Genomic DNA, 27225 nt, shown 5'->3' with positions numbered 1-27225 from the left:
AATACCTTTTGTCTAGCTTACTGTCAATATAATCTTGAGTCTGGTTGGCTGAGGTGCGGGCAGAGAACATGAGGAAGTGTGTGATGTATTTAGCAGGCATGTTCTTCAGCAGCTTGTCTGACATGGTCAGTGTCTTTCCTGTGCCAGTTGGCCCAATACAGAGCACCTGGATCACACACACACACAAATATAAATCATGTCTACGGGTGCCTTTCCAAGGCAATGAAAGCATTCCAATGTAAAGCGTTTATTATTGGATTCTGAATAAGTGCTTCAGCATAAAATGTTCACAGTTTTTGTGGACAGATGTGTGAAGCTCAACTACAATCAAAGTACTCACTGGTTTCTTATTGGTCAAAAGCATATCCATGAGGAAAGACATTTGCACTGTGCCAGCAGTGGGAACGATGATGTCAGCATAATTTGTCTTCGGGGTGATCACAACACTCTGTGCGTATTTCATCCAGCTGACCCACTGGACCTAAAGTACAGGCAAAACGATGATTGAGTGAAAAGCAAAAATGCATCTGTTGCTCTTAATTGCATGACATATTGGGATCAGTTTACATTTCTTTCCTCGTCTTCTTTATCATCCTCAAAGTTACTAATCCCTGCATCATCCAGTCTGTAGTCGTACACCAGTCCCTCCTCTGGAAAGTATAACTGAATCTGAAGAACAAATACTTTAACGTTAATCAAAATATACCAACGTCAAGAAATAATCCAGCTGTCAATAGAAATTACAATAGAATCATTTTGGTATGGGGATGCTAAAGTGGAGATGCTGATATGACCTTTTCCTCTGCCATCTTGTTCTTGAGCCAGGCACTGAAGCGCTTACAGCTGGCTGCGTCTCCTGTGGCTCCCACACTCCACACCAGAGAGAAAAAGAACCAGGGCTCAATCAGCTCCTTCAGACGGTCCAATATCTTTTGGGGCGGTAGCATCTCATCCTACAAGACAATTAAGGATTGGTGGGGGATCACAATCAACACAATTCATATGTACAAAAGTACTGGAAAGATTTTTCATGAAGTTAGAGGAGAAATCAGGAACTGCACATTAATTTACACTCATGACGTTGTTGTTTGCATGCATCGAGTATGTTATTGTCGTCAAGTAGCATGATTGCTAATATATTCATTAGTGAAACAGAATAGGTGCAACCCAACAAACTCAGTCAATGTTTTCAATAGCAGGGCATCTTCTGTATAGTTTCACCACACTTGACCTCACTACGGAAGCCCTGTGTGGCAAGTGAGACAAAAAACATCTGTTGATCCATTTTCTAAGTCTCATGTAAATTGCTTTCTCTCCTGAGTGTATGACTTTAGAACAGGTGGCAAAGGTCATAAACACAAGAGAGAACACCGTTTGGATGAGACTTAGAAAATCTTCCATCAAAATGTTTTTTCTCACTTGCCTCGCAGGGCTTCCGTACCATACAGGTGATTTTGATAACCATACATTCATTCAAATCCCATTGCAGTTTTTAAATGAGCTCAAAACATTGTGTATTGAAGTAGCTTGTACAGCTTCTCTAAAGCACTAAATATTTACCATACAAAGCTCAAACTATATATGGACTGCACAGAAATCCATATATATATTCATTTCATGGGGGCTGAACTAATAAATAAAAGCAGCACACACCTCTCTAATGGCGAAAGGATTGAAGAAGCAGTCCATAAGTTTAAGCAGGCTGCAGGTTAGGTTGCTGTCCAGAGAGGGGATGACCTCCTTTACTGATGTGCGGACAAATGTGACTGAGTCCTGTTAAAAGTACAGAAAAACAAAAGCAGCACGAACTTTATACAATAATCATCTACTATAATGAAAAGCTTTAGGATTCCCTGGTGGTGTCTTTCAGTTATTTCTCTCCTCTCACCTGTAGGAACCTGGCAAACAGGGAGTCAAGCTGCTCTGTGAACGGTTTCAGGGCTTTAGGGACTCGCCTCAGCCAACACTCTGTAAAAGGGATGAGGCCCAGGATACTGGGCTCCAGGTAGACCATACCACAGCGAGACACTGTAGCTGGAGATGCCACCGCCAGGTCTTGTACCTCAAACATCATGGTCATTACCTACAAGGGCAAAAACACAGAATGTCGGAATGCACATGGGACAGAGGAAAACACAGGGACACAAATGAAGACTTAACCTTACATCAGTGAGCTTGATTATTTCCCCAGAGCTAAGGCACAGTTTTTTGTTGTCATCCAACACAGTGTTCATGTTCTCAATCCATATAGCATCCACTGGCCCATCAAACATGTACCACTTATTCTCCTTGTCCATGGATGCTGCACCTCTACGGATAACAGATGGGAGGATACCATCCGTCCTGTTGACGTGGAGAAAATGTGTCTGTGTATAGTATAAGTCTGACTGGTTTCTTTGGTTGTTCTGTAGTTTGAGTAAAACACAGCATCACCTACCACTCGTGTGTGAGCAGGTCATACTCCCCGTAGAGCTGCCCGATGGTGATAGACTTGGGGTTGAGGACATACATCTGAACCGCCTCATACACACCCCCACTCACAGAGGGCTGGCCCTTCAGAGCTGTTATTGCCTCACCTAGTATCTCATAACACTAAAACACACAACAGTAATGCTTACATACACATCTCTGCAAAACTAACGTTGGAGAACTGTGAATACAACTGCAAACAACATCTTGACAAGTAAAAGGCTCACCTTGGTTTTGCCTGATCCAGAGGGTCCAACCAACATCAGGCCATGTCTCACCACAGTGGTCTCATACAGCTGAATACACTTACTTATATACCCTGCAATAACCACAAGACTGTCATCTGCTCATCCTAAAAACACAAGTACCTGCATATCTAAAAAAATTTACATATTTTATGTACTTCCAGAAACACTAACCATCCACATCTTTGAGGTTCTTCTTGGTGCAGACATTACGCATGCACTCTTCGAGTGTTCCATAGTTGATTGGCTCCGGTTTTGTTTGAGGGAAAAGATCGGACACAATAACGTTGAAGAGCTTCAGGTCGTCCTGTAAAAACTTTGGCACATTCGCATCTCGAATGGCTCGAAGACAGATCAACTCCTGGGAGACAGCAAGATTGCAGAAGAATGATATTAATTTGACAAACTCGATTTGAAATTTGCGTCATATTTTCCTTTACTTTATTTCCATCATGAACAAGAGAAACATTTCTAACCTCATTCATGTCGGGATTTTCTCTTTTCAGGTTTCCAGCAGCTGAGATCACAGTCTTCACAGCTCTCAAACCAAAGTCATAATGATCCTACATTTAAACAAGAGCAAATGTAAACACATCTTCATATCTTTATTATTCTTATACACACACACACATACACAAACATCTCTCCATCCTCTCTGGGATGTATTAACTATGTAACTATGTGTTGTATACCAATATTTTATAGTTTAATGCTGTTAAATTAAAGTATTAAAGTTTTATAAAGTAATGTCTATCACAATATATACACGCCAGCGTAACAAGCTTTTTCAATCTTACGTAAATCCACTTCCCTGGACAAATATTGAATTTACATAGAAATGTAAATGTGATTTCTGAGCTCCTCTGAATCCATACAATACCTGAGAGCTAAGCTGCTCAAAGGAGAGCTTAAAACTGCTGGTGATCTTCTTGGAGAGGACTTTGGCATCAATGAAGCCAAATGAGTACAAGGAGGTCTCAGCTATCATAGCATAGTCAGGCACCATCATGGCCACAGGACGAAACAGTGCCTGTAGAAGATATAATCTCCTTTGTTGAGCTCCATCTGCTTATCCTGAGTGTTATACAGTTATCTAAAATTAAATCATCATATCAAACCTTGAGATTGTCAGGCAGTTCCGAGCGTCCAGCATAACCAGGAGTCATCGTGATGAATACAGCGCAAGATGGGACAAGAGGGATGTCTGTCCCCTCAAACACAAACCTCTCTGCCTGAAAACACAACATACACACAATTATCTTAGAAATGCATGATACTACATTTGCTTCTTTTTGTGTGGAATGCAGTGGTGGTGAAAACAAATATTCTTTACTTAAATAAAAACAATGTATATATTTTACAACTTCATCGTGAGAAAGGACTCAATGAGAAGTAAACTTTCATTCCAGATTTTATTTGCAGCAAGATTAGTCACTTTCAGAATTTTAATGATTGACATAATTGACTTTAATTATGTAAAAAGTAAAGCACATTGCTGCTGTTGGTCTCTACAAAAATCGGTTGTTTTTTTTACAATACTACTGTAAACGGTACTGCTTCCATATCTCTGTAATTGCTCCAGGAGGTGAATGTTTCTTCAACTCAACTTATGAAATAAAATGAATGTCATATTTACTAAAGCATAACATTTGTCCTTTCTTGAAATGCAGTAGAAATAAAGTACAACATGTATGCACAAAATTGAAATACTTACTGCACTTAGACATAGTATTTGTACAACTCAAGTACTCTGTGGTTAACTATTGCAGCACATGAATTTCTATTGAATTAACTTCTTCTCACCCGTTGCTGTTGGGCCATTTGTATTGTGGTGATCTGTTGTGCCACCACAGACAGCACTTCCACATCAATGCGATTAAACTCATCAAAGCATGCCCAGGCCCCAGAGCTGCAAAAAGGAAGATGGACAAAACATGAATGTGATTGAAGAAGATATTTAACAGCAGATATTCTATCACACTTCAGTAATTGCCTCTCACCTGGCCAGTCCTTTGAGAAACCTGCCCATTACAATGAAGTCCAGCTGATCAGAGCAGTTGAAAACAACTGTCTGGATAGCCAGAGCCTTTCCCAGATCTTTAGTGGTTTCTGTCTTTCCTGTCCCTGGTCGACCTGTGAGAGCTCCTCCAAACTTCAGGTGTAGAGCTCCTGTTAGGGTCAGGTAGCATCTGAAAGAGGCAGGGGGTAGTGTATTCAAACGATTAAATGACATTCAGGGAAAAAAACAGCGTCGACAACATAAGACTTAACAACTACCTGTCAGTGAGTGGGGTGATGACCAGACGTCCAGAGTTACCAAGGTACTCGTATCCATACAAAAACTCTGCATTCACTGCGCGGATGTACAAGTCATCTTTTGCCCAGTAATGTCTACAAACAGTATCAGATCAGATCAGTATCAAACTTATTCTGCACACAATTAATTGCAATGGTAGAATACAGTGAACTTCAACGTCACGAGTGTGAGAACTAAAAAGCAAAAGAATTACAGATCAAAACAAACAGATAACCTGAGCTGGCTGATCCACTCAAAGTCATTGATGCTTGAGACTTCCTGCTCCACCAGTTTAGCCGCAACATCCTTAGCATGGACCTCTATGACGATAAGGGCAGACAGCACAGCTCGTTGCATCTTAGACAGACGTCCTCTCACCAGCTGCACCAAGTCGCCCAGCTTCAGAATCAAAAGGGGAAGTCTTAAGAATGTAGTGATCAGTACACTGTGTGCACAATGTTAAGTGTAAATGTGAGCGACATGTATTTTTCAAATATTATGGATTTTTAAAGTTGTAAGTTCGAATATTGGCCTCATGTTCCACACCTGTTTCTGTAGTTGGGGATAAAGGCGGTTGGACAGGTCTCCCTGCTCCAAGGCCTCAGACACCTCAGCAGTCCAGAAGACCTGACAGCCAGCTATCACCACTTGACCAGGCCACGATAACACCCACTCTACACGAGGTTGCTGAGGTGTCAGGAGAGCACACACAGATTGTAGAAAAAATGGACACTTTAAATATGATTTGAAATTGTACAAAAAAGCAATAAAAGATTGGAAATACACATCAAAGTGAGAGTTAGGGTCGCAGACCTCCGGATAGACTTTGAGTGAGCGGTCAATGTTATCCCTCAGTGTGGCCTTCATAGATTTCTCGACCACCCTGAGCCAGTCCTCCACATTTCCAGTAGGCCACACTGGCAGTGACAGCTTCACCTCCGCCCCTTCTCCAGAGTGCATATGTGTGATCTGTAGATCTGGCTGGAATTGAAGCTGGGAACCGACAGAAGTCTCAGTCGTATTTGGTATGCATGTTACATTTTCAGTAATATATGAGCAGAGCAATTGTAAAGAAACAACAAACCCATGCGATGTTCTCAAAGCATTTGCGCAAGTGCGGTTGTACAGCAGTAGGATCTTTGGTCTGGGACAGAATCTCCAGGATCTCATCATCTGACAGGAAGTAAAACCTAAAAGGACAAATATCCACTGATCAGTACATAGTACTAAGTCTGAGTAATCAAAAGTGTTTTGAAGTTTAGCATGGAAACTCATTTCTGGCCCCAAATCGTCCACAAATATATGATTATTGATAAATTAGCCTTTACTTTTTGAAGGCATTGGCTTGTTTTCCTTTTGTTATCAAAGCTACCTCCATTTATAGCAACTAAAACAAGTTTATTTGGCCAATCCCTGTTGGCGTGATTGTTACTATCGTATGAAAAAGTGACATCATTTTCAGGGGAATGGTATGTGGAATCATTTCATAACTTTGTTATTAACACCACCAGCAATTGAGAGCCAGGGGAATCTCAGGACACTTTCAGCGAGGCTTACCTGGGGAAGGATCCTCTTTTTGTCTCCAAGTATTCACTGAGACCCTTCTGCAGCGGTTCCAAAAGTGTGTTGCACACTTTCAGTTGGTGTTGTAGATGAGCATCTTGACACAGCTCAATTACCTAGAGAAAAATGCAGAAACCCATATTAACAGTTTACAACAATTAAGTTGTATCACTGTATAAGAACAAAACCTTTGTCCTTTAACCCTTGTTCCTCACTATAAAAAAGTTGCTATAATGTCCCGAGAGGACAAAAATGTCTGCATCAAGAAATCTGCCATAAAATTATATTTGAATATTATTTACCACTTTTACCAATTTAATCTTTTAACCAACATGTGTTCTGAACATAAATGCAATGAATACATTTTCATTCATTTAACCCCTTAAATGTCAGTTTGTTTTCATAGTGCCTCGGTTTTTATTAAACAAAAAAGAACAAAAGACATTTTTTAGTATGGAGACTATTTTCTCTATACTAAATGCGAGGGGATATTTTCAAAGTCTGAGATAAGTCAGTGATCATTGACTTTGACCCATTTTTATTTTGTGTGCAAGAAACCAGAGAAATAGCATACCCATAGGGCAAACATAAAAGAAATGGCTCAATATGGTGGAAAATAGTAAAACCATTTTGAAGATATGATAGAATGCATGATTTATGCTGTAATGGTTATTGGATCAAACATTGTAGTTTAATGGGTTTCATAGGGAACATTTTTGTCCATAGGTCTGAGTGTCTGCATTTTGGCTAGTTTATTATAGACTTTTTATGGAGATGAGGTTGAACTTCTAAATGTCTAAGTTAAAACAAATAAACAAAACACACTCTTGCCAAAATGTATGCTATTTGCCATAACACAGGCAAAAAAATAAGAATCTAAAACTACAAATTGCCACAAGGCTTTTAATATGAAGTGTTATGGAAGCTCTGACCTTTGGATTATTAAAGGCTTTTTTTATGATTTCCCTCCATGATTTATCCATGAGCTGGAATAATTTTCCTTGCACAGGCAGCTGCTGGTTGATATCACCAGAGCTGAAGATGGGCTCAAAGTAGAGCCAGGAACGCTGGTATGTCAGCCACTCCTCAAGCACATCCTGCAAGCACCAGAAGAGGGCAGTAGCACAACATAAGACACTGCAAAATAATGATACAAAACACAAGACTATAAGTGTGTGTGTGTGTGTGTGTGTGTGTGTGTGTGTACTTGAGTCATCCTGAGCCTGCTCTCCCAGGTGTTGATACGGCCTTCAATGTTTTTTTTGAATGGAGAGGACATGCTTTGCATCATGACAATTTGGTCATTCAGCAACTGCAATGTTTCGTCTGGGCTCTTCAATATGTAGGTGCCTGTCTCCTTGTAGGGCAAGACATCAAAGACTACTTCCGACCACTCTTCTTCCATCTTTTCCAGGGCCTGAGTGAGAAGGCATTTTAATGCAGATATTCACACACTGGCCATGTGCATGAGCAAGAAAAGTTAGTGGAGTTGCTTTGAACAACAACAACAAAAACACTTGTCCTCTGTTTCTGACCATCATCACTTTGTAGGTGTAACACCCCTCTTAAGTGATCCTATTGTGACAATTGCATTATAACTTGAACTACATTTAGATCATGCAGAGAATAAAAATAGGCTTTCCAAATGCTGTCCAAACTTTGCAGTTCCGTAGGGTCACTCCATTCATTACACATCCTAGTACTAACTTAACACTTCATAAAACACTGTATTTAGAATATGAATCCTGTTCAAAGGGTACCTGTTCAATGGTGTACTCTTTCCCAGCCACCTGAGACACGTGAGCTATGTCATCCAAATGGTTCTGTAGACCAAGCTCCAGGCAGCGAGATAAGGTCAGGTTGGCTTGGGGCACAACTTTCATCTCAATGCGTTTTGAAAGCATCTCCCAGTGTCGGCTTCTCATCCCCGAGTTATTCAGGCCCTGAATCAGATGGACGGAAGGTTGGAAGTCCTCAATCTGGCTGTGGATTACAGATGCCATGTGGCACGCTGACGTCGTGTGGGACAAAGAAAGCAACAAGAAAAGAACACGTCAGACATATCACACTTCACGTTGTCAAGTTTGAATGGTGATAGATGTGTCACCTACCAGGACTGTCCTTGAACTGTTCAATACATTTGTGCATAGTCTTGGAGGCATTTGAAACAGTGTGCTCAAGCTGCCCGGGGTCTATGGAAAACAGTGGGTCATTGAGCCAGGTCTCATGCCAACGAAGCCAATTAGAGGTGGTGATCCAGAGATCTTTAAAAGGCTGGAAGTCCTTTACAAGCTTCTGCAGCTGATCATACTGTAATACACATTTGCATTTCATTGTCAGAAAAAGTATGACAAATACCCGATGTACTATATGTAATGACATCTATGAATACTAGTTGAAAGTTTATTAGTTAAATGTTGCTGTATATTACATACATATATAGATATACATATATATATTTATACATATATTTACACACATATATATAGGGGGGAATATTCTGGCAAAATGTATTTAGACATCATTTGATGGATTCTCTTTCACTTACATTAGTGACAGGAATATCAAACAGTCGTTCTCTGGCGTTGTAGGTTTGAGCCCTTGTCTGACACTCCTTAAGTTGCTTGCTTGTACGCTTTATTTCATTGGCAATGTCATGGGCAAGATCCATGTCTGCATGAGATGCAAACCCAGCAACCAGCATCTACAAACACAGTTGTGGGGAGTTAGAACCAAATAATATAAACTTACTTTGACTGAACCTAAAAATTCTAACATTAAGACAGAATAAACTAAGGCCTGTCTAGAGTGGATTATTTTAGAGACTACTGACAGAAGTTAAGGGAGGACAGTTCAAAAGAAGACATCTGAAAAAGTATAAATCATCAAGGGGGACAACTGTAAGTCCAAACAAGGCTGTGAGTTCAATTGCTGTTGAACAAAAAGGCTCAACTGACCATTAGAGAGTTTAGTTGTTTCTCAAAGTCGTCCTGTTTAACCAGATGGATCGTATGGAAGCGCTCCTTGTCCTCAGCATGCTGGATGGCTACTGCTTCCATCTGGCTGATTATCCTTTGAGGCCACTCAATAGCTGTCCACCTGAAGGGATTTGTAGCTAAAGCAATCACTGTAATAACTCAACAGTTTTCCTCTTATTACCCCAAAATGAGCGTATACATTAGAACACTGGCATGATGATATTACACTTACTTTTTATCAAAATCCTCATTTGAAAGACAGTGGCAAAGTCCTTCTATTACCTCATAGCCTGGCAGGATCTTGCCAATATCTTTCTGTTGTGGACAGATTATCATCAGATTTATTGACAAAGTAACCCTTCATATGACATATAACAGAAATAACAATTCCATGCATGTGCACCTTGTAACTCTTGAGCTGTTCCGGGATTTGCTTTATCCACTCTGTCTTTTCAGCCAGTTCTTCAATGCTGTTGACCCTTTCACATAGCTTTCTACTCATTCTGTTGCACTCTTCACATGCCTACGCACATACAAGATAAAAACGTATAATCAAAGCTAAAAAAGGTAGGAAAAGGCCATTTTTAAACTGAAGTAAATGTAGATCTTGCAGAAAAGAAATGCATTATCAAAACACTTTAATGTATGTATACATATATAAAAATGACTTACATTGTCAATCTGTTTGCGTAGCTTCAGAGTAAGGTGATCCAGCATTGCATTGGTTAAAGCCATTTTTTTGTTAATGAGAACCTGACGTACAGCCTCTACAGAGACAATAAATGGACCAATGACAATAGAGGATGGAAGAGAGTGCTCGAGCCTTTCCTTGTCTTTGAGATTTTGTTCCATCTCTTTCTTCAGCTCTTGATATGTCTGTTCTGCATGTATATGAGATCTGGCAGAGAAGATTAAAAAGTGACTCCATTTAATGAGAAGAGCATGCTGTACAGACCATAAATATGACTGAGCCTTAACCTTGTGGGAGAAGGATACATAATCTTTAAACAGACTTACTTGAGCAGGGTCTCTATGTCCAAGTTGTGTAACTCCAAGTGTTTCTCGTATTCAGCAGCATAAGCCCTGAGAGGTATGGCTGCTTGTATCAGAGCATTGCGGACCTTCTCTCGCAGCTCAGCTACCTCTGGATCCAAAAGATCCACTGACTTGAGCGGCGGATTGCAAATGAAGGACACATTCTGCAACACAAACTGGCATGGAATAGAGAGGAACCGTTAAATCATTGACCCGTAGAGTCATTATCATCATCCACGGACAGAAGAACCTATAATGATCACGTTTTACATTGCATTTCTTTATTGCTCTGTAATTCAGGTGATTACCTTATCAGGATGTTGTACGTTGTGTGTGGCCAGAATGGCCTTATCAAACAGGTTGACTATAGATGTCTCAAAATCCTCCAGTGGAAGGCTGTAATGCACCCCAGTCTGATTCAGAACCAAGTCCACTAGGAATAGAGGGTTTTTTGGCCTAGTTATAGAGAATAGAGTAATATTACAAACACAATACTGAATATTTAGGACAGTAATAAGTTGTATATAAAGTATATGTATAATAAAATATATACATACTGAGTATATAATGTATAACTAACTCCAAGATATAAGAACAGCATAAGAAAACACAGATGCATAAAGCACAAAAAGTGTGTGAAGATGTTTACATAAATGAATGTGTGCCCATGTGTGCAACTGCATGCTATCCTACTTGTAGGGGCTAGTGATAAGGTCGTTCCCCCAGGCCAGGTCCTGAGGACATGTCAGCACACTGTGGCAAGCGTTTAACAGCAGCTGAGTCCAGCTGACCAGCGACTTCTGCACGAGGAAGCACAGGGAGTCCTGCATTTGTAAGTGCACCACAACCATCAGTCTGTACACCTTGGACAACTTGTACACTTCCGAGCAAGACTCGGTCACATTGTACGCGCCTTTGCCACAAATATCCAGGTTGGAATGGATGCAGTTGCTTATTATGGAAATCCATGCCTTCCTCAGAAACAAGCTTATCTGGAGAGGGAGGAAAAGATTTCAAGCTTCTTTATTCATGTGATATTCAGGTGTCTTCTTTATCTGCATGGTATCTCTTTCTGGTAATCCACATCAGCAACAAAAATGTATCCATGGTTATATTTGATTTAATAGGATTTGTAGAGTTTATCATATGATTAAGTGAGTTGTTGCTGTTAATCTTTTACAAATGGTTTGACCAACAATAAGCTGTAATTGCCCAGATGACCCATTGTTTTAGCACTAGTGGTAGTTACATTTGGGTGCTACGTCTTTAGTGATTAAACAATACATTACAATTCTTATTTAAAAGAAATAAAAGCTACTTTGAAGCCCAGTATGCAGAAGAAAAGCTACCCCAATGCTACAATACCTGAGTATGTATTTTAGATTGGATGATTTCAAACTCGTGCAGTTGTAGTGGCTTGGTTGAGGTGACATTGAACAGCCTCATAGTTGCTACTTTGTGGCACTCAGACCGTAGATCACATAATGCAGAGATCATCTCTGGCTTTGTTAGCATGGTATGGAAGACAAAAGCAGCTTTATTCTCCTCATAGGGAAAGCAAGGAACTGGATAACACCCTGTACATAGATAAAACAAACAAACAGATTCTCAGGGTGAATGCCATGATTTGGATGTTAATACATTCCGTTAATCTTAACTTCATTGACTCAAACAAATGTGTACAAAGCAAACCGTCTTACCTTTTTGCAGAACATACTCAGGAACCTTCTGTGGCAGTGTGATGTGGGAAAACTCCTCTGGGTGGCTCATCACTACTTTCTCAAAGATTATGCGGTTCATTGTACGCTCATAGTCCAGTTTGACCTCCTTATCCAGATCCTCTGTACACTTCTCCAGACTGCACACAGAATATTCTCTTTATACACCCTGCTATTCAGTTTACATTTCAACTCAGTGGGATCTATTATAAAACAGATCGTTCTGAAGAAGGAGACAATGACGGAATGTAATATTCTCTGACATTACTCACATTTTCAGCCTGAGCCGAGGCGTTGAAAGCACGAATCTTTTGGCACGCTGGAGACTGTGGGTATCAATAGATGGTGTTCCACTCCAGAAGGGCATGCAGTCCACAGACAAGTGGTAGAGAAACAAGGCTTCTGTGTTCTCCCGATAGCGCAGGGCAAACTGGATCCGTTCCACAAAGACTTGTGGGTCCTCACCACTGAACATCAATCTGATCCTGGGAACCCAGAACTTAGTGCCTGCTATCATAGTGTTTACTTCTATAAAAAAGGAGGGAGATGAAAGGTATACATACATGGTCAACAGAGACCAGAGGAAATCATGAGATTATACTGTGTCATTATAGTGCTAAGACATAAAAACCAACCAGGAGATTTGCTCTTTTTGTGTTCCTTATTTAGAGTGGGATTTCCTTCTTCATCGGTCAATTTGCTGTTTTGGAGAACTTTCTGTACCAGGTACTGGCATTTCTCCTTACTATAGTCAAGAACCCCAACCAAATGCCAGCTGTACCCATGGGAGGGGCTTTTGGGGTCCACTTCAAAAGAGAGGGAAGAGAGTAATCACCCAAGAACAAAAAATAGTGTACATCTCTGTGTACACAGTATATTCCTGAGGACATTTTACCGGAGGCAATCTGGTCATCTGTAGGCAGCAGGGCTTTTGCAGGAACAGGTTTTTGATCAAGTGATCGGTCAGCATTGCCCAGGGCAAGCCACTCACCTGGGGTCCGGCAGTCATAGTCCTCATTGTCAAATACCTAACGGACAAACACAGGAAAGATGAGTGTGGGGTGCTGCTGTGCACCGAAAATATGGGATGTAACAGTAGTTGGCTGCCCAAATGTTAAGGAAAAGATTGCAGCAGTAAAAGACTTACCTCCAGGGGGAGGTAGGGCGATACAGGATTGTCTGTTGTAGTCACATGCTCATCACTATTGCTCCGATGTCTTGGAATTAGGAGATTGGAGTCAATGCCTTTTTCTGCCAGGAGCTGTTCAAAGTCTAACTTAAAATATTTCCTTCGACGTCTACAAGAAAACAATATAAAACGGTATAAATAAGTCTTAACAGGCAGTTCAAATAAACCAATTTGTGGACCCAACTAAACCAGCTAATGTACAATAAGAGAAAATCACAAAATGTGTGCTGCATGATAGAAGCTCACTGTCTTACTGAATCACTTATGACCAGTGAATTTGGCATTACAGTATGTGCAATACCCTTACTACAAGAAATGCAGGAATAGAATGGAAAGCTCCACAGCACTAGATGATGTGTCCTCTTCTGCCATACATGGTGCTCACAAACACTGCATACCTCTCCATCTCTAACTTGCGGGGGATCTGGCCAGGAACGGATTGGAAGGGTATCTGGACCTTGGGTGCATTTCCACCTCGGCAGAAGTACGGATTTTGTGTTTCGTGTGAGTCAGCTCTATATTTATTGTTTAGGCTTTCAATGATCCACTGGTCATCTGGAGTCTTGAAGGTTGTAGCTAAGGAAAACAGTGCAGAAGGACACAGATTTTTATAAAATGTTGTATTTTAGAGAAGCACAATATGCTCCTCTTATGAATACATAGTTGTCGTATCAGAAATAATGACCTACATAAATACCTACATGTCTAAAAAAATGTATGTAATACAGCAGCATCGCACCTTTTGTTGTGTTGAGATCAAGGAACTCAGACATGGAATGATCCCGGGACCTCTGCTGGATCTCAAGTCCCGCTGTACAGGACTGATCAATAAACAGGAAGACTCAGTCTCTTGGTTTTTGGTCAGAACTCAACAGAAGCTCAGTGTTTTGCATGGGATTTATAATGAAATGTCTGTCAGAATATGAAGGAGCATGAGCATCTGTGCCTTTACCTGGACCTTCAATGTAGTGATGTCTACCGAATAGATGCCCCTCTGTTTATTCACAGTGTATTTTCTGATTGGAGGGAGTTTGCACCAGGGACTTAGAGCTCGAGGTTTGCCCGGGGGATGAGGCACGAAACCAGGAAAACATTTCCTTTCCATCTCCTAGCAGAATAAAACAACGTTATGTGTAACGTTAATGTCAAACAATGAAGCCTGGATTTAATCCTGTTCAGCTGCATCTCAAAGGACAGTACACTGGACTAGCTGCCTCAACCTAATGGTTGTCTATAAAGAACATTGTTTATGTTATATTTACATTGTTGCTTAATAAATACAAATGAAATGTTGCCTGTGTCACTTGGTCTTCTTTGTCCTATAAGTGGAACTATGACTAATGCAAAATGTGGATGAAAACTGTTATATAGCTATATTTTGTAAAAGAAAATGTGAAATTAACAACATCCACCGGCGAAACATGTGTGAGTAACTTTTGTCACCCGAGTACGTTAAACCAACTGCCGTTGCCAAATGACTGACGCTAGTCAGCTGTTAGCGCTAGCAACATTTAACGCAACGTTGTGCTGCGATAGTTCCGAGTCAGATTGAGCCCCATGACATTAACAAGCGACGTTACGTAACGTTTTCCTATTTCATTTTTTGACATACCTTATCTTTGAATTCAAATGCGAGTGCTAACGCTTCTTTTTAATTGTCCTTTGCATGGCTTACAATATTGGCGAGCTGAACTTTTGAAATCTCAGTTTCCAAGTGAAGGAAGTTAACTACTCGGTTTCTATGCGACCAGATTATAAACGTTACACACGGCACGGTTATCATGGAGACGAGTCGCTGCACCAACGGCAGAGAGAGAGGGCGCGCGAGAGAGAGATCGCGAGAGAGAGCGAGAGAGAGAGAGAGAGAGAGAGAGAGAGAGAGAGAGAGAGAGAGAGAGAGAGAGAGAGATCATGAACACGATGTGTGAACACAATAAGAAAAACACTAACAAAGTAATTGCTTAGGGTCTCTTCTGAGATAAATATGAATTCAAACCACACTCAGTCCAACTAGTCCTCTAATTTGAACAGCTGAATAACTGCTGGATAAAATCATTTACATCTGGAAGCAGAAGACATAAAACATAACTCAAAATAAATAAAAAACGTTGTATATATTAGTATTTAGTTTGAGCCTCTAGTCTAGATACTCAAAACTGTGAGTAAACCACTACAGAAATGTGACATAACACTGTTCTCCACATGGTAAGCACCAGAACACTCACATCCCATGCTGTTCCTGGTGAGGATGGTGATGGTAATGGCAGTAATGATAAGAATTTGATTGGAATGCACACTTTGCGCAGATTTCCAATCTTTTCCGGTAACACTCATGACAGCTTGAATGTGTCCACAAGGGGGAAAACCCCCATTGACCCGTGCGATCCCCACACTCCTGGGTCACAAGGGCGTCATAACCTTGTCTGTTTCCCATGGCAGATCACAGGAATCATGCACTGCGGCCCCTGCTCCGGCCCCTGGCCTCTTCATTTGAAACCCATCAGAGCAGCCGGAGATTGGGTAACCAAGCACAAATGAATAGTCTCATGTGTCTAAACCCTTCACGTGTCACTTGCATAGGACATGCTACCACGCAGATATGGATACATTAAGGTTGAGAGGGGACCGGAGAGTCACTGAGGAGGTATAGTGTGGCTGGGATCATGAGGACAAGGGGGTCAGAGGTGACTACATCACTGTACAACACTGAACAAAATGCTTTACAGTGGAGACAAGGAAGACAGTTCAAATAGAGTGACTTGATATGGATGCTATGGATGTTGCAATACTGTGTAGCGGTCATTACTCAGTGTAGGCCCGTTTAAATGTTTAGTAAGAGGCCTTCTGCTTCATTGGCTTCTTCTCAATAGAGTTCAGTCTCAAAACAATGACATCACCAGGAAGACTAAACCAAATGAAAGACTTCCCCAAGGGTCTAAATAACCCCACATCTAATAAAGACATTATCATATCAGAGTGGCCTCAACACTCAAAGCTTCCTGACCACAGCAATTTATTAATCATTAACACATGTTTCACGGTATTGATTAAATCAGTGAGGAGATCCGGGGCCAGAGAGGTTTCAAAGAAAAGCCCACGAGAACCACAAGTCTCTGATGAGGTGGTGGTCCTCAAAACATGGTCGCCTACCAATGTTTGGTTGGCAGCACTGTAGCCATCTCTGGAGCCAGGAGCCCACCGTGGCGATGGGACTTGATTGAACAGATGTGCCCAGCAGCTCTGGGTGAGTGGAACTGATTAAATCCTAACAAGCTTTGTTACAGCTTTGATCCACCCTGTACTCGTCCTTGATTCACTTCCAGTTCTAACGGTCCAGCAGTAGATATATATGCTGACATGAAAGGTCTGGCTCAACATCAACCATTGAAGAACATCAATATTAGTCACTTACATAATCACTCAAATGCATAATCCATCCTCTCCCCTCTTCATCCTGACATCCTTATATTATTTATCCACTTCTCATCCTCCCTCTCCCTCAACTTTCACAGTATTGGGATGTTGTGAGGGTCATGGCTCTGTGAATATGACTCCAATTTTACGCTAATGACATCAGCATGTGCCGCTAACTTTAGCTCCTCTTGAGGGCCAGATGTTGGCTGATGGGATCAAACACTGGCTATCCCCCCTCTTACTGTCACATTGTTGGGCAAGCCAGGAGGGTTTAGCAGTTGCGCATATTCCCACATACCTCCAGCAGAAACCCACAATCCAACCACAATTGCAGGCACACCCTTACATCGCAGGGTGATTTTATTTTTGCATTTGCACACAGGAATAGAAACATACAAAGGCATGCTGTGATTTCCAGTAGAGGCTCATTAAACCTTCTTGAGAATAGACTGATATTTTTGTTTAATTTCATCAGAAAACTGTGAAAAACATGCAGGGATCATTAGAGCATTAGAGCATCAGAGCTATAAAGTCTTCCTTGTGACTTACACATCGACATTATGGAACTACCAGGAACAAATAGAACTCCTGGACACCTTGTGTGAGTAATTTAAACCTCACACTTACAACCTAATACACATCACTGCACCCCATTTTCAAAGCACTCTTTTTTCACTTTAAAGGGCATTTGAGCTGTGGTCAATGACTGTCACTGGTGTCAGTTCAAAGATGGAACATAACCGCCGCGAGGGCAGCAATGGTCACGCTAACTTCACAGTGTTTTGTGGCAGTGCATTTTACAAGAGCAAAGCAGATACCAGCAACATACATATGAGGCCGCCTCCATGCAGATGTGGTTTTTGACTTTGCACAGTCATATGAAGTACTGTTGTTTAACGGTGACCCTTGTGCCTGGCTATACATTGAAGTTTCCGTCATGGCTTGGATGACTCACAGGTGGACTCTTGGCATGCCAATAAAACCTTGTTTAATGAGCAAAGGAGGGCCTCAAAGAAGCAAAGTGGCCAGACATGAGAGATGGACTGGAACCCCCAACCTGTGGCCCAGGACCTCAAACAGCTGCATTTGATTTTTTCTCTCTCATTTGCTACATTTGTTAGTGTGACTTTTAGGAGGAGAACCAAAGTCAGACAACATGGGTCATAGAAATATTGAGCCCAGGCAGAGAATTTCAGTGATGTAAAGTTAAAGAACTAAAGCTGCTTGTGTGGATTTATTATATTCGTGACATTGAACTCCAATGTATTTATCCCAACTTCAGCGTGCTGACCTCCGACCCCGAGCACACTTGATGGTATTTTTTCAGCTAGTTTATCCTCGTGTCAAACGACAGTTCCTTTGAATCCATTGAAGTTCTTTGAGGCAGTTAAAATAAGTTGTTATGTAAGCCAAGTCACTATCTTTTATCTAAGTGGGTGTGCGACTATGAGCTGGAAGAATAAGAAAGCAGTGACTGGAATCTGTAACACATGTGTGTGTGTGCGTGTGATTGTTTTTGTGGTAACAAACCAGTGTGTCTACTGGCATTCCAGTTTGTTTACGTGGGTGGGCGATGGAAAGCCAAGAACGATTTATCAAGAAACTGTGTCTGTGCTTGTGAATGTGCATACTTGTACATGTGTTTGTGTGTCAGAGGGACAATGGTTTTATGTGAGCGAGTTGTTGACGCACAAGAGTACATTTTGGTCTTGTTAGTTGATGACATCATAAAGGGATATAAAGAAGTCAGACACAAGGGAACACAAGACTGAGGGGAGCAGTACTAGGAAGTGTGTGTTTGCAAGTGTGCTTGTGGGTGGGAGATTCATTTGTTGTCCAATAATAAACAGGAGTTGAAGCTATAAATAAGTCACCACCGCTCAGCTGGAGTCTCCGCAAGTAAACCACTCTTTAATATTTCTGAACTTCCGCCTCGTTAAGCATTAATAAAGAATAGATGGAAACCGTTCTGCATAGTTTCCACTTACACATACACACAATTCCACACACAAGCTAACAGATGCACACAGTATTGGTTTGGCAAGCTGCCTGAGAGCTTCACTGAGGCCCTGATTTGTCATCCTGCCTCATCTGGCCTCTATCAGTTTCTGGTCCGACAGCTTAATCCGTGTCATTCATCCTCCCACATCAAAGAGGCAACATGCTATCGAAACCCATCATGCTAGCACACTCACACAAATTAGAGGTGCGAACAGACTTTGAACCGTCTCTTTGTGCATATTTTAAAGAAAACTCCATGACCTTTAAATCATAGCAATCATCCAGAGGGAGGACATTTTCTTTTGTATGCTGTCCACATCGATTACCGTGCTCACAGTGATAATAAATTAAAGCAATAGAACAACTCAAACGACCCTAAAGACAGACAGTCCTCTTGGTTTTGTTAGACTTGAAATGTAGGCCTTTGTTGTTAACCTATCACCTTGACCTTTCATCTTTAAACTATGTCAACTGACTGGCTTTGGGGAAGAGTTTTAGGAATTGCTGTATGACTTTAAGTGCAACTGTCTAAACTGGAATTTCTTGGATCTACGGTATATATAAGACATCAGTACTGTGTACCTTAGATTTTTAAAAGCTATGAGTCTTCCTCCAAACATTCAACAGGATAATTACCTCTGACCTCAGTGCTTACCTTAAGTACCTCCTATTAACCATTGCACTAGTGGCTCTTGTGGCCAGTGGATAACGTCATTAGGGCCTACTGTGTGCTGTTATAGTCTCCATAACAACAATTCCATAACAAATTGCGACATGTAAATTAGACCGTTATATAAACTTCATCGTTCCAAATGAACGCTAACTGAATAGACGTTCTATTTGGAAAAACAAATCCGAGCGTGATCATGTTGGCTCAATGCAGTAAAGTCATGTAAGGAAGCAGCTTAATCCTCTTCATCCGTGGATGAATATATGATCTGACATGTAGAACACAAGGACCGAGAGAAGACATGGAGGGAGATGGAGAATTGTGGAGTGACACCATGTGCTCCACACACAAACACTAGGGATTATAAGGGCGGGAAGGGGGAGTCCCTGTTCATCTGACCCCAGCTCTCTAACCCCCGGCCCCTATTAAGCCCTGTAAATGAGAGAAAGAGGAGCAATTAGAGAGGCAGTCACGCGGCAGGTAGGAGATCTCTGTGACCTTTCCTGGCTGGTATTTGACCTCTCCCAGCTGGGGGCAAGGATAAATATACATCCTGTACATCGAGAGAATGCATTCGCTGAGGTACTGAAAGACAAAATAAGAAGACATTCTTCTCTCTGCACTTAGAATGAAACGTGTCGTTAACTGCTGTGGGGATTCTGTTTTTCATCCTCCTTGATACGCTTACGTTCTCAACAAGCACTTTATTTGATGTGGGCAGCTTTGCATTCCAATATCAGAGAAAATTACCCTTAATTACAACTTAGTCAATTAAGAATGCAGTGTGTTTTTGCATTTTTAAAGGCGAAATGAGCAACCGAACTTAGTTTACTTGCACTTGAACCAGCTGCTCTTAAAATGTTTTATGGCTCTGTTGCAAACCTTGGCCTCAAACCTCAGTGACGTGAATTCATACAGTATGAACTTCTGCCAGAACCAACCTGATTCTGTCAGTGTAAGCAAACCCACAGCTGGACCACACTGAAGATTTCTCTCTATGTTTTATCCATTACAAATGCACACAGGTCCTCCCATCCTGCAACCATGTGAAAAGATGTTAAACTCATTTCCGTGTGTCCCATCGATCCAGAACAGACTCCAAATCAGCACAAGGCAGCCATAAACTATGTCTGCATGCCACTAAGACAACCAGATAACAGCTCATCCCTCATAAATGGCATCACCCTAATCTCCCATAAAGCTATTCTTAGCATATACTGCACCACTGGAGTGTGACGAAAGGAGAAACTGTGAGATGCCAGAAGATGGAGAGCCTCCAGGTTTTATTGTGTGGAGGCATGAGACGCTGTAGCTGGTGTTACGAGTGGAGATCAGGAGGACAGAGAGATGAAAGGAGAGACTAGCGAGGGGTGAACAAAGACAAATGCACTACTGGAGTGATATACGAGTTGAGAGACTGTGGAAAAGGAAATAAAAACTTTAACAGGGAGATACATTTCAGATCAACACAGATGGACGAATGTCAGATTAATAAGGATTGATGACTGGGACAAAGTGATGATGCGAGTAACCCACTACTGGCTGTTCATAAACATCATATTGTATTTTCTGTCAGAGCAAACACTGCCCATATGGCGTTCCTTGGTAATTTTGTTTTCATTCTCCATTCATGGGGAAAAGCAAGGAGGCCTGTAAAGAATTTGCATGGTATTAAAGACATTTATGGAAACCAATCCAATTCTGAGCGCCCATTCCAATTTTTTTCTGAGCCCCCTGTATTTGAAGTTGAGCCATGGTGTTTATTCTCTAAGGGAGGGAAAATAGCAAAAGACTCAAGATTTCCTGACGTGTGTAGTTAAAATGAATTTAAAATGAATGACTGTCATATATCAGACCATGTATTCACTATCCAGGGCTATAATGAATAATGGCAGAGTAATCTATCCAGTCAGGCAGACAGATGAGAGAAAGACCCTTTTCATGTTCAAGTAATTTGCATTAAACTCCAAGCTGTCACATTCTTTTAGTGCCACAATGCTCCATCAAGCTGCAAATACTGCACTGAGGACTATTTTTGTCTCCCTTCTCAGGTTTCTTCCTGCTAGACTTCAAAGAGACCTGTAAATTGGAATCGCTGCAGCTGAAAAACAGAATAGCAGAAGCAGATAAACTAATTTCCTCGGTCCATTAAGAGGCCCTGGTTAGTGGAGGGACCTGGTTTAACTGGTATGCGCTGTGCGGCTGGTTCACATTAACTGCGTTGACGAGCCCGTGCAAGTCGCTAGTCTGTCTTCCTCTGCACACGATCTTCTAGCAGAATCGCAAATGGATGAATGTCGGCCAGAGTGGAGAAAAAATACATCTTCTTCATCCAGGGTAGTTTTGGTTTAGCGTTGTTGCGCTACAACGTCCTCACCGTGTGTGTGTGTGTGTGTGTGTGTGTGTGGACGAGGAGGACCGTGGATAAATAGAGCGCACACTCCTCTCCTGTGCGTAAACGCGCAGAGCGCTGGAACTCGCTGCGACTCGGAGCTCTCAGATTGACTGTGAATTCATTTCAACATTTACATGTATTAATTAGCCGAGAATAGGACACATCATTTTCATCGTTTAGAGACTTTTTGTTGCGCAAAATGGATGACGACAAACCTCTATCAAATCTTAATTAAGTTACATTTCGTTGTTACGTCAAATATGGAGCGTTCATTCTAGGACTGACCAATGATCCATCCCGTCCATCTTTGGCTGCATTGGAGGCGCAGAATCCACTTCTGTCAGAGAGACGCACTAGCTGTTACTGAGGATGCATTGAACTTTCTGAAGGATTTTTTTCCCCCCACATTGTCCCCGGAAGGATATCGGGAAAATACTCCTTGGATTCATCTGTACACTTTGCGCATTGCGTAATTGGCAAGAAAATGCGCTTGGCCGTTTGTCAGGCTGTACATAATGTTGGGACCAATCTCTGCTGCAAGGCGTTTGTCACACCATGCATGTTGTAAACACAGCAGAAACAAGGATGAGCGTGTCTAATGTGCTGGGGAGAGGTCGGCATCAGATGCTGGTGGCGCTTTGTTGGCTGTTTTTGGTTCTAACGAGGAGCGGAGCAGGTGAGGTGCATCATCATCATCATCATCATCATCATCGTCTCTGTTGATCCTCTTTCTCCAAGTCGTGCATCACTGTGGCTAAACTTGCCTTTTCGTTTTTGTGGTTAGGCTATGTTATTGATTGAGCAGACCGTTATGATAGCTCAGCTTGAGTTAAATTGCTATGAAATTGATGACCTAATGATGTCTTATGTGAGTTCTTCTTTGTGTTTGCTTAAGTTTCGCTAACCCAAAAGTAAAGTAAAGGCCATATACCTATTACCTGGGCTGCATGATTGTGTCTTGCCATTGCATGTAACCTGATAGTTGTAATGCTAATGAGGAAAGAGTGGGATTATGTGTCACATTAGAGCAAGCAGCAGTGACACAATGGTCAGGCAAATTAAATATTCATGGCAAACACAATGAAGAGGTTTTGTCCATGTCAGTGCTGAAAGTGCTCGTTCTTTTTTGAAGATGTTTCTGTCACCAGATATACTGTAAAAGCACTGATCTGAATACCTGTATGTGTCCTGCTGCCTCTCTATCCCCCTCTGTGTCAGTCTCCAGATGTGTGGATCATGCATGTAGCCCACCAATTGGGAACTTGGCTAGTGGCAGGACCCTCTTCACCCACTCAAGCTGCTGTGGGAACAGCTCCTTCCACCACAGTCCTTGCCCAAATCCTCTGGTGAACCCCCGCCTCCTGTGCCCCGAGGACACCCACCCATCTGCTCACATGACTGACGACCCTTTCTTGCATCCGGATACCTGGTGGGCATCAGGTGCGGGCACCGCCAAGCAGGAGCAGCAGGATGAGATCCGGTTGGACCTGGAAGCACACTTCTGTCTGTCCCATGTAGTTTTGGTGTTCAGGTCACCACGGCCTGCTGCCATGGCCATTGAGCGTTCCGCTGACTTTGGAAAGACATGGGAAGCTCTTAAGCTATTTGCGCAAAATTGCAGCATGGAGTTTGGTTTGCCTGATGATTTTACTCAGCCAGGCTCTTTGTGTACATCCCGTTACACCAGCGCTACACCCTGCCGTGGGGGGGAGGTAAGAGAATATGCACAAAAGATGCAACGTATTTTCTTTTGGCAGATCCACAATGTTTGATTCAGTGCTGATTGGTGCTCTCCTTCCAGGTAATAATACGGACACTTGACCCCAGCAGTGTTAAAAGACTGGACCCTTACAGTCCAGAAGCCCTCGCCCGCCTCACCCTCACTAATCTCCGCATCAGACTGCTAAAAGCTCAGACCTGTCCTGCATCTCTGAATCCCCCTGCGGAGTTGACAAGCCCCACAGCCTCAGCTCTGAATTCAACATCCACCAGAGAAAGCCCAGCTTCAGCACCTTATGCTATTTATACTTTACTGGCCAGAGGGACCTGCCTGTGCCATGGACATGCCGAGTACTGTGTACCATACAACAGCAGTCAAGACACAAGACAGGACAGTAACATGGTGAGTGGATTTGTCCTGTGTGTGTCGGTACAAGAAAAGTAAAAGACCGGCTATAAAAGAAAAACCATCAAGAGAGAACGTCTATCAGTTTTTGCACTCGCCTGTTTTCTATTACAGTCTTGCATAAAGCACATGTCAGGAAGTTAGGTCCAGATGTACAATGTACTTACTGATGGAAAATTTGCCAGTGATTTTCTCTTAACACCACCTGCCTGGATCTATTTTATAGCCCAGACAGCAGGTGTTTGTAACGTTTGCCAGTGTCGGTGAAGTAACTGAGCAGCACAAGATGTGTTTTTTTTCCAGGTGCCTGGTAGGTGCCTATGTACTCACCACACAGCGGGGGATCACTGTGAGAAGTGTGCCCCGCTCTACAATGATCGTCCCTGGAGGCCGGCCAACAGCAGCAGCGGGGAATCCAACACATGCCAGAGTAAGTGACCACAAACAGGACTGCACGATACTCATCTTGCTGAGAAAGAAAAGGCCAGAGAAGAGCTTTAAAGTGAGCTTTAAAGTGAATTAAATACTCATTTCTTATTTAAGGCATCACATAGCATTGTTTCAAATACATACTGAAGACGTTTTTAGAAAAGCAATGATTTTAATACTTTTTCAAGACGTTTCATTTTTAGATCAGACCCCAGACATACAAACAAAAACATGTTAAAGGGTCTTTTTAAGACCTATTCAGAGATGGCCTCATATTGCTCATCACATGTGGTCAGTGCACCTTTGCTACTGGCTGCTTGGACCCTGGTCTACCTCTCCAGTCTTTACATTTATTTCTGTATTGTCAATGTCAGCACAGGATGCAAATCATTTCTCCAACACTAGATATATAGTTGCCTATAGTATACAAGTACGCTACATAGACTAAACAGACTTTTGATTCATTTGTCACCCATGTTCCCTTTCTCTCTTCTCCCCTCCCTGACGTCCTCGCTGACATCACACACCGCTGTGTGACTTCAGAGTGCCAGTGTCACGGCCACGCAGAGAGCTGCCACTTCTCTCAGCGGGCATGGCTTTCCTCCGGTGGCACCAGTGGGGGCGTTTGTGATGACTGCAGACACAACACTGTCGGGCGCAGGTGCAAGCGCTGTCGCCCCGGCTACCACCGCCACCCATTGCTGCCCCTCACCTCCCCCCACGCCTGCACACGTAAGAGACTCAGAACTGGGGGGGGGGGGGGGGGGGGGGGGGGGGGGGGGGGTCTCATGCTCTGGCGTGGGATTGGCTAACGCGCTTTCAGACAGAAAAGCATTTAATGGTTGATTTGACCCCTGTGGAATTATTTCAAAGTTAGGGATGTTTGTGGATGAAATGAAAAGGAATCATAATGTTGTATAGCTCCATCTGCTGGCATATGTTTGTAAATAGAATAAGAGAAAAAGAACAAATGTTTGAGCAGCAAACACAACTGTATCTGTGTCTCTGTTCCTCAGGCTGCTGGTGTGATCCACAGGGCTCTTTGCCTACTCGTCCAGGAGAGGAGGGACCGTGGTGCCACCCTAGAAGCGGGCAGTGCCACTGCAAATCTGGTGTGGGCAGCAAGCGCTGCAGCCACTGCCTGCCTGGCTATTGGGGTTTTGGTGAGGAGGGCTGTAAACCCTGCGCATGCCCTCACAGCTGTGACCCAACCACTGGGCAGTGTCTGGACAGGTTAGCCATGTATGCTTAATTCAACAAAATAATTTACACGTGAACACAGAAACTAAAATGTAACTAGATGTGGTTAATTAACAACAAACTAGTAACTATTAACAATGAACCTTAATCTGATGAGTTCAATTCCACTTTTGCAGCTACTCAAATAACCAGGTGTTCAATGTGCCCATTGGTGGAAAAATCCCTAATCTGGATCACATGTTCACCATAGAAGAAGAGGTACAGTGGTCGAAGGAGCTTGCGGTCTCTGCTCTGCATTACACAGGTGATTAGTACTTTGACGTTCATAAGCAACGTCAAGGCTTAACATTGTGGAATCATGCAGTGTAATTATGGAGATCAAAGTGGATTGGCATATAACTCAACATCTGTACACAGGAAAGTGTAGCTGTAAGGAGAAAAAGCTGAGAAGTGTGTCTGACCTCTGCAAGATCAAACATGATTATGGTAAGAAATGATGACCAACTGTCACTTGTTTCATAAAGTGTGATCCCTACTTGCTTTAGAATACCGTCTGCCTTCTCTTTTTTATTGTGTGGCTCATGACAGTGATCAAGGCTAGTGTGCTGTCTGCTCACGACAAAGGCAGCCACGCAGAAGTGCAGGTCAAAGTTCGCAAGGTCCTTCGATCAGGCAATGTGGCGCTCTACTTAGGGACCATCAGCATCTATCCTCTGTCCTGGACCAGCCGCGGCTGCACCTGTCCTATTCTAAACCCAGGTAAGGAGAGTTCAAAGCAGGACAAAGAAAATGTATTTGTGATGTGGTACCTGAAGCACAGCACTGGTCAGTTCAAAGTTTTCTTGAAGAGACTTTCAGCATTAAAAGATGAATATTTAGTATATCAAGCCAACACCAAAGAGATGTCTTACCTTTTTCCCCCAGGTATGGAGTACCTGCTGGCAGGCCCAGAGGAGGCTGGGACAGGCCGTCTACTGGTCACCATGCAGAGTGTGGTGGTCACATGGACACCCCGACTCGGACTACTTATATCAGAGGGTCTGAGGAATGGATGTACGTGAATATAGATCCAAAACAAGTGGAACCGGCTTCAGAGGATTTCACAAGGACATTTCAGACTGTGGACAATTCAGAAAAAAAGACTGAAAGTCGCTGGACAATATGCTGCGTCATCAGGAGGAAGTTATCAAAGAGTCAAACTCATGATCGTTCTCGCTTGGAACATTGAAGAAAGGTACTCGCAACGTGCGAGTGTGCAACACAAAATAAAGACAAATGAATTCCTACATTTGTTAAGATCCGAGTCCAGGAAATATATTCAATGTTTTTAAGTTGTCATCATACAGAAAATATAAAAACCCTTGAGCTTTAGCTCTGTGAATGTCTAGTTGGGTTGCATTACTTGTATATACAACTTTTGTTATAAATAGTAAATATAATACATTTTGAAAATAATTTGGATTCAATGAAATTAAAACTATAAATTACTAATATACAG

The 27225-nt window shown here is 42.2% G+C and overlaps 2 protein-coding genes across 2 annotated transcripts in view; one reads left to right on the top strand and one right to left on the bottom strand.

Annotated features, from left to right (window-relative positions):
• The window catches only part of dnah1 (dynein, axonemal, heavy chain 1), a gene marked incomplete at both ends in the record, with an annotated part of 28093 nt that extends 13827 nt beyond the window's left edge, over positions 1-14266 (bottom strand). The window contains 41 exons of the mRNA XM_079186354.1: positions 6-166; positions 341-481; positions 568-669; positions 795-953; positions 1654-1773; positions 1889-2083; positions 2166-2343; positions 2438-2592; positions 2697-2788; positions 2889-3075; positions 3191-3277; positions 3595-3744; positions 3833-3946; positions 4518-4623; positions 4715-4903; positions 4992-5105; positions 5246-5409; positions 5557-5697; positions 5824-6003; positions 6095-6200; positions 6568-6689; positions 7506-7670; positions 7781-7990; positions 8334-8584; positions 8685-8883; positions 9122-9277; positions 9531-9672; positions 9784-9866; positions 9955-10074; positions 10224-10449; positions 10569-10762; positions 10895-11042; positions 11280-11578; positions 11952-12163; positions 12287-12444; positions 12577-12832; positions 12940-13110; positions 13200-13332; positions 13452-13602; positions 13892-14069; positions 14233-14266. Coding sequence (XP_079042480.1) covers positions 6-166; positions 341-481; positions 568-669; positions 795-953; positions 1654-1773; positions 1889-2083; positions 2166-2343; positions 2438-2592; positions 2697-2788; positions 2889-3075; positions 3191-3277; positions 3595-3744; positions 3833-3946; positions 4518-4623; positions 4715-4903; positions 4992-5105; positions 5246-5409; positions 5557-5697; positions 5824-6003; positions 6095-6200; positions 6568-6689; positions 7506-7670; positions 7781-7990; positions 8334-8584; positions 8685-8883; positions 9122-9277; positions 9531-9672; positions 9784-9866; positions 9955-10074; positions 10224-10449; positions 10569-10762; positions 10895-11042; positions 11280-11578; positions 11952-12163; positions 12287-12444; positions 12577-12832; positions 12940-13110; positions 13200-13332; positions 13452-13602; positions 13892-14069; positions 14233-14266 — 6449 coding nt within the window. The remainder of the gene's footprint in view (positions 1-5; positions 167-340; positions 482-567; positions 670-794; positions 954-1653; positions 1774-1888; positions 2084-2165; positions 2344-2437; positions 2593-2696; positions 2789-2888; positions 3076-3190; positions 3278-3594; positions 3745-3832; positions 3947-4517; positions 4624-4714; positions 4904-4991; positions 5106-5245; positions 5410-5556; positions 5698-5823; positions 6004-6094; positions 6201-6567; positions 6690-7505; positions 7671-7780; positions 7991-8333; positions 8585-8684; positions 8884-9121; positions 9278-9530; positions 9673-9783; positions 9867-9954; positions 10075-10223; positions 10450-10568; positions 10763-10894; positions 11043-11279; positions 11579-11951; positions 12164-12286; positions 12445-12576; positions 12833-12939; positions 13111-13199; positions 13333-13451; positions 13603-13891; positions 14070-14232) is intronic.
• An 8262-nt stretch (positions 14267-22528) lies between these two features.
• On the top strand, positions 22529-27089 carry LOC306693971 (netrin-4; the record flags this gene model as incomplete). The annotated part of the gene is made up of 10 exons (XM_079156661.1): positions 22529-22649; positions 23192-23685; positions 23775-24095; positions 24402-24528; positions 25071-25259; positions 25544-25760; positions 25904-26031; positions 26145-26213; positions 26316-26486; positions 26652-27089. 10 exons carry the CDS (start codon positions 22529-22531, stop codon positions 26786-26788), a joined length of 1974 nt encoding a protein of 657 aa, XP_079012787.1. The 3' UTR covers positions 26789-27089.
• Positions 27090-27225: the final 136 nt, after the last annotated feature.

Source organism: Pholis gunnellus (assembly GCF_910591455.1).
Source record: "Pholis gunnellus genome assembly, chromosome: 3".
NCBI classification, from domain to species: Eukaryota; Metazoa; Chordata; class Actinopteri; order Perciformes; family Pholidae; genus Pholis; species Pholis gunnellus.
This window is presented reverse-complemented; position numbering and strand designations above follow the sequence as displayed.